This window comes from Desmodus rotundus, chromosome 7 (genome assembly GCF_022682495.2).
Source record: "Desmodus rotundus isolate HL8 chromosome 7, HLdesRot8A.1, whole genome shotgun sequence".
NCBI lineage: Eukaryota > Metazoa > Chordata > Mammalia > Chiroptera > Phyllostomidae > Desmodus > Desmodus rotundus.
This window is the reverse complement of record NC_071393.1, coordinates 65,994,354-66,002,127: the sequence shown is the minus strand read 5'-3', so window position 1 is coordinate 66,002,127 and position 7,774 is coordinate 65,994,354. Positions and strand designations below refer to the sequence as shown.

At 44.2% G+C, this 7,774-nt stretch overlaps 1 protein-coding gene across 1 annotated transcript; it reads left to right on the top strand.

The window, feature by feature from the left end:
- Positions 1-387, top strand: LOC112311105 (ribonuclease 8-like). The gene is given in 1 exon segment (XM_053928961.1): positions 1-387. A coding segment is annotated over 1 exon segment (387 nt).
- Positions 388-7,774: the final 7,387 nt, after the last annotated feature.

The following is a 7,774-nucleotide window of genomic DNA, read 5'->3' as shown; positions in this document are numbered from 1 at the left end:
ATGGCACCAGCCAGAGTGAGATTCTGCCCTCTGGTGCTGCTCCTGCTGCTGGGGCTGTGGATGGCTGAGGTACCAGTCAGCGCCAAGCACAAACACATGACCTCGGCTCAGTGGTTTGACACTCAGGAGGTGCAGCCCAGCCCCCAGGAATGCAAAAGGGTGATGGGCAACATCAACAAGCGCACAAAACACTGCAAAGGCCTCAACACCTTCCTGCATGAATCCTTCTCCAGTGTGGCCGTCGCCTGCCAGACCCCTATCACAGCCTGCGAGAACAGTCATGAAAGCTGCCTCCAGAGCCAGAAGCCTGTGTCCCTGACCATGTAAGAGCTCCCCATGGGGAGGTACTGAGATTGTAGGTACATAGCGAAGTGTTCTTTGTCATAGCCATGACGCTCCACCACAGAAGGATGGCACAAGGTACCTGCTGGTTCCTGTGCCCTTGGATAACGAGATGTAAAGCCAGGTGTGTCCCTCACCCCAAGACTCCTGACACTGCTGCTGCTACATTTCCTCTCTTGAGTTCTTTACTAATTCTTAGCCTCTTTGCAAATACCACTTCTCTCCCACACACCCAACTACACATACTCTTAATTCCGGAGGGGGTTTTATGGGTGCCTTAAACTATGAGGGAATAGAGGTGGTTCTCTTTAGCCCTTCACTGCTGCTTGCATTGCTTTCCAAGTGTGTGACACCAGGTGGCCCATCCAGCCCTAAGGATCCCAGTCAGCAGGGTGGGTCCAGGTTTGGTGGGGTCTATGGTATACATAATTTTGGAAACTATCTTAAAAAAGAAAAATATAAAATTACAAACTGAGGTCAGGGCCTTAGAAGGGCTGTGGTTAGACAGTTAGAGGGACCCCAGGCAGGGGAGATCATCTACGTAAGGAGGGCAGGAGAATCTGCAATGATTATGTGTCTGCTTTTGCTCCAACAAAAGACTGCTCTTCCTGATTGAGGGTGTGTTACTGTCTGGGGCAACACATGGGGGGTTGGAAAACCCCTTCTTCTCTCTGTGAGGCATCAGCTTCACTTGTCTGGCAGACAGGAGAGAGGGCAATACCCTGAGCAGGCTTGGGCTTGGAGCAGCAACCTGGACTCTGCTATCCACCCTGTTGAGAACTGCCTGGCAGTCCCATTTCAGATGAAGGGGATGAAGGAGAAGAGCAGGCTAAGCCCTGGGATGTCAGTCACACCTGGGGCCTGACCCCCTTGTTTGTCCTCAACATCTGACGTCATGCCTCATCAATATGATCCAGAGCAGGAACCTCAGACTCCTTAAATGAATTTCTCTCCCTTGGGAATTTCAGAATCAAGTCCTTCCAAGAATTGTGATCTGGTCCTAACTAGTGCTTCTCTAACTAACTGTGGTGAAGGATCAGTTTTGTAAGGCAAATCTGCTTCAGACCAGTAATTCCATAAAATACAATAAAATAAAATAGAACATACAGATATAGAAAAACCAAGGTCAAATTTTATATTATTGGATTCAATTATCATAAAATCACTCTATAAAATTAGCATAATGCTTCCTCTCAATTTCTATACTTATCTTGATATATACTCACACAGAGAAAAACATACACATATAATATACACACATAAATGCCAACATAAGACATACGCACGTACATGCATAGAAATATGCACTCACACATGTGCACATGTGCATAGCACACAAACACACATGCACACAGTAAGGCAGCCCCTCTCCTTCCCTCTGCCAACTCTGCCTTCTCCACATATACCCCTTCCCATATTTAGATTTTCCTTCACAGACTAGGGCTCAGAATAAGGAAAGGATGATTGGTGAAATGTGATGTGGCAGAGAACACACAGAATCCAAATTCTGACTCCCAACCCCATACCCTGCTTTCTAGAAAAAGATCTAAAGCAGAGCAAGCTCCTGCTAGCCACCACATCCACACTATCCACCCCAAATATAGCTCCCCACAGCATCCAGGAGACCTCTCCATACCATGCTCTGCCCACCAGTGTCACCATTTACCCACCCCTGTGCTTCTGACCAAGGAAGACAGACTGGAAGTGAGAGACAAACAACATTCTTCTAACCCTCTGTCTTCACCCCAGTGCTGGTGCCATGGGCAGGCTCCTCTTCCTCTGTCTGCACCTTAAATGATGGTGTTTCTCAGGGTCCTATTCTTAGCTCACACCACCCTACTTGAGTGACTTGGTTTGCTTCTATGATCCAGCCCTGATCTCCCAAGTTCCATGCACATATCTCCATCTATCTACTGTTACTAGCCTCCTCAGTGTCCTGCAGTCATCTTAAGAAAAACACTCAGAACTGAGCTCAGATCTGCCTGGCTTCCAAACTTGCCCCTGCTCCTGCAGGCTTCTCAGTCTTGGTTTGTGGAAACATCATATCCCATCATTCAAGGTCCAAATCTAACAGACACCTGTGTCAACTCATTTTGTTTGTTTGTTTCTCCAGTAATTCCCATCTATCCCAGGTACTGCCATAGGGAGCACAGAAGTTCTTGAATTTTTTTTCCACATATCTCTAGGTTCCTAGTATGTACCCAATGTTTGTTATGGCTTTGGAGGAAGGTTTGATTTGGAGCCAGGCAAACACACTTAAGTTGTTGCAATCGAGAATTCACTGTCTAGCCCTGGCTGATGTAGCTCAGTGGATTGAGCACCAGCCTGAGAACCAAAGGGTTGCCGGTTTGATTCCCAGTCAGGGCACATGCCTCTGTTGTAGACTGAGTAGGTCCCCAGTAAGGAGTGCTTGAGAGGCAACCACACATTGATGCTTGTCTCCCTCTCTCCTTCCCTTCCCCTCTCTCTAAAAATAAATAAAATCTTAAAAAAAGAAAGAATTACCTGTCTAGCTTCAGAGGCCTTCAGAGGTAGGTAAAAAGAATACATTTGAAACATATCAAACCACAGAAAAGTATAATGAATTTCATAACTTTTTTCTCCCACCTTCCTCAGAGTTTCATTCACCCTAACCTAAAGCCCATTCTCTGTTACATGTTAATCTTTCTGTTACATGTCTCTGGTGTAACATTAGGTCTGTGAAAAGAGTTAGGCAAACCAGGAGAAATTCAGCCATCTGTAGGAGTTGTTACCCTAGAGGCTGGAAAGGGTGTGAAAAGAATTCAGAATAGAATGAATCCTTAAATAGATTAATTATACCTAAGCAAGTAGTATAGTAACCTGGGTAGGAGTTTCTGACTTCCGTGTGTGGGTTGAAGAATTAGATGGAGTGTAATTTGAATCTAGGGTCCTTGGGCTGTGAAATTGGCCCACTCAGAGAGTAATGACACAGCCTCTGTCCACAAAACAGGGCTCAGTGGGGCACTTGGGAGCTTGAGAAGAACTTTCCAAAAGCCTTGGGACAAATCTCTGCTGGTTACGCTCTCTGGGCTACTGAAAACCTGTTTCCAAAAAGTCACCTGGAAAGTGGCTCTCCAGCCATTTAGGATGACATAATTATTTCCTAGTTGGGTAAGTTTGTTTTAATATCCAGGAAACTTTGAATTAGAATGGAATATTTAAGAGAATCAAACATAACATCAGTATGTTTATATTAAGGAATTCATGCATATTTGGTATTTTAGGTTTTTGCATTAATTTAGTCTGTTATAGTAACAAATTGGCCTTGTAATTCTAATGTAAAATGTGTAATTGGTTTAGACGTGTGATTTGAAATAGAACTTTCCTTTAAAAGCAGTTTTAGAACATTTAAGAAAACCTAAGAATTAAACCAGACCTGGCTAGTGTGGCTTATTGAATTGAGCACCAGCCTGCGAACTGAAAGGTTGCTGATTCGACTCCCAGTCAGACCGCATGCCTAGGTTGCAGGCCAGGTCCCGAGTTGGGGGCGTGTGAGAGGCAAGTGACAGATGTATCTCTCTCACACTTCGGTGTTTCTCTCCCTCTCTTTCTTCCTCTCTTCCTCACTCTCTAAAAGTAAATAAATACAATCTTTTAAAAATTTTTAATAAGAAAAAAGGAATTGAGCCGCCATATTTATAAATTGTTAGATTTGTAAGAGAATTTTAGGTTTTCAGAAATGTTTTCTTGGTTAGGTCAGATGACCAAATTACTTTATAAGGGCATGAAGTAATTTGAATTTATAAAATATATTTTAAATTTATTTAAAGGAGTCTTATTAAGTACATTTATAAATGGTACCAGATAGTCATCAAATACAACCCTTTAAAGATGTACTCATTTGTAAGTTAAATATAAAAGCTTAAGCCCTAGCTGGGTAGCTCAGTTTTTTGGAATGTCATCCTGACACACCAAGGTTGCAGGTTCAATCCCCAGTCAGGGGACATGCAAGAATCAATCAATGAATGCATGGATAGGTGAAACAACAGCTCAATTTTCTCTCTGTCTCTCAAATCAATAATTTTTTTAAAAAAGTTATTTTTAATTTTAAAAAGAGATTAAGGAAGAACTGCGCTTCTAATTTTCACTTTTAATGTAGGGAACATAAATATTAAAAAGCCAAAGTAGCCCTCTGAAATTCTTTTCTGGGCACAAAAGGTACATATTAAAAAACTTACATTGCCATTGCACAACCATCCACTTTCTATGTTGTTTTCACCTACACAATGCAGTTAGCTTTGGCGATCTTATTCCCTGGCGTTCTCATGTTTGTTGCTTTTACTGAGCTTTTAGGAGGGAGGGTGGCCACTGATGATGCAATAGCCTGGATCAAGGCTTACAGCTGGCAGTGGTGGCACCAGAACTATATCTCTCCTCAGTGCCCTCTTCCTCTGAGCTGTGCTGCCTTCAGGTGGGTTATCCTCCCAACTTAAGGGGGGGTTCTCCCTTTGGATTCTGGAGGAACTGAGAAAGGGAAGTGTACTTCCCTGAGGCCAGTGTGGTGGTGATGGAGGAATTTAGCAAAATATACTCCAAGAAAAAGTAAAGCTCGAAGACTATGGCTGAATCTCCATCTTCAAAAGAGGCTTTTCTTCCCTGGCCAAACTTGGAATTTTGAGACTCATTTCACCAAATAAGGTAGCCTTCAAAAAACAAAAACTAAAAACAACAGATTGTCAAGCAACTGGTTCCTTCAATAAAATTGGGGTGCTTGTGTGTATGTACATGAGTGTGTGTATAAACACACGTATGTTCAACTGGGAAGGTCAAGTTACGTTAGTGGAATTATATTCCACCAATTACAGATTCTTTGGGGACCAAAACTCCTCATTTAAAGTACAATTAAGTTTTGGCAGAAATAAAAATAAAACATGATAACATAATAATTACTTGGAATCAAGCACTTAGGTGCCCAGTTTGACTTGGGAGCATTTGGAGGCATGGCACAGCATACTGAAAGTTCTGTAACACAGATGGGAGGAGTATGGGCAGAGACCTGTAAGTGGACAATGAGTCCAGGAAAGGGGATGTCAAAGAACTGAAGATAAATCTGTACCCACCTGCTCAGTAGTTCCAAAGATTGTGGGCTTGGCTTCATTGACTTCATGCTGTCACAATTCCCAGATTGCCAGCGGCTGGAGACTGCTAAGAGCCTTCCAGTGAGGGCTCGGGCTGCCACTAGACATACCTGGCACACGTCACATCTTCACAGATGTTTAACAGCATTTATCTTCAGAGCAAAGGAATGGGGCTAGGATAATAAACACATCACAATTCTGGAAAGTTTATAGAGTAATTTCCTTTAAAACTCTCTCGTTATGCTTTAAAATCTTCAGAGAGGGGGAATCCACTACGAGGAGACAGCCTGTGCCATTTTCAGGCAGCTCTAAATATTAAAAATTCCCCTTGCCCTGGTTGATGCGGTTCAGTGGATTGAGAGCCAGCCTGCAAACCAAGGGGTCACCAGTTCAATTCCCAGTCAGGGCACATGCCTGGGTTGGGGGCCAGGTCCCTGGTTGGGGGCACATGAGAGGCAACCATACATCTCCCTCTCTTTCTCCCTCCCCCTCTCTCTAAAAATAAATAAATAAAATTTAAAAATTCCCCTCTATCAAACTCAATCTATATCTCTGTCATTGCAGCAACTCATGATGACCTAGCACTTTGAACCATTCAGAACAAATCCAATTCCTCTTCACACTCTGCCTTTTAAATGTTTTAGGAGTTTCATCACCTATGCCCTCCTAATACAGGATTGGGCAAAAGCAGGTTTATAGTTGTTTATATGGAAAATAATACAATAATTAACAAATAATAATACAAGCATAAACTGCTTCACTGACTCATAACTGTAAACCTACTTTGCCCCACCCTGTATTGCCTCATTAGGTAATAGCAAAAGCTATAAAATAGCTCCTACCGTTTGATCCAATAATTCCACTTGCTAAACTAGGCTAAGTGGAAGTAAGTCAAAGTGAGGAGGAATAAATTTATGCAAATCTGCTAACACTTTTCTTTGTGTAACAGAGAAAATTTAGAAATAATACAATCTAACAGGCTCATAGATACAGAGAAAATAGACTGATAGTTGCTAGAAGGGAGGGTAATTGGAGTGAAAAAGGTGAAGGGATTAAGAAGTAAAAAGTGGCTGGAGAACCAAGATGGCGGCGTAGGTAGACACACTGCACCTCCTCGCACAACCAGAACTGACAGAGAATCGAACAGCAATGGGGGCTGACACCAAGGAAATAGAAAATAAACATTCATCCAGACTGGTAGGAGGGGCGGAGACGGGCACCGGGGTGGAGAGGACTCGCGTGGCTGTGGCGGGACTGAGACTGGCGGAGTGTGGGACAAATGGCGCAGGCAGTCTGAGCACTAGCAGACCCTGCGGTCCCACATTCGCACACAGATAAATCCAGAGGGCCGGACTCAGAGTGGCGGAGAACGGGGCAGGCAGAGCAGCGGGTAGCACCCCACGGCACCACATTCACCCACAGATAAACCGGACTAACGGCGGGGAGCGAAGCAGACCGCGTAACCCAGGGCTCCAGCTCAAGGAAATAAAGCCTCAAACCTCTGATTGAAAACGCCTGTGGGGGTTGGGGCGGCAGCAGGAGAGACTCCCAGCCTCACAGGAGAGGTTGTTGGAGAGACCCACAGGGGCCTAGAGTGTGCACAGGCCCACCCACTCGGGAACCAGCACCAGAGTGGCCCAGTTTGATTGTGGGTAGCGGAGTGAAAGATTGAAAGCCGGAGGAGAGTGAGGCGGGCGCCATTGCTCCCACTCGGCCCCTCCCCCACGTACAGCGTCACAGCGCAGCGACCAGCATTACCCTGCCCCGGTGAACACCTAAGGCTCCTCCCCTTAAAGTAACAGACGCGCCAAGACAAACAACAAAAAAAATGGCCCAAATGACAGAACACTTCAAAGCTACAGAAAAAATACAACTAAGCGACGAAGAGATAGCCAACCTATCGGATGCACAGTTCAAAGCACTGGTTATCAATATGCTCACAGACTTGGTTGAATCTGTTCGAAAAACAGATGAAAAAATGAAGCCTATGCTAAGAGAAACAAAGGAAAATGTACAGGGAACCAACGGTGAGGCGAAGGAAACTGGGACTCAAATCAATGGTATGGACCAGAAGGAAGAAAGAAACATCCAACCAGAAAAGAATGAAGAAACAAGAACTTGGAAAAATGAGGAGAGGCTCAGGAACCTCCCGGACGCCTTGAAACGTTCCAACATCCGAATTATAGGGGTGCCAGAAGGAGAAGAGGAAGAACAAATAACTGAAAACTTATTTGAACAAATAATGAAGGAGAACTTCCCTAATCTGGCAAAGGAAATAGACTTCCGGGAAGTCCAGGAAGCTCAGAGAGTCCCAAAGAAGCTGGACCCAAGGA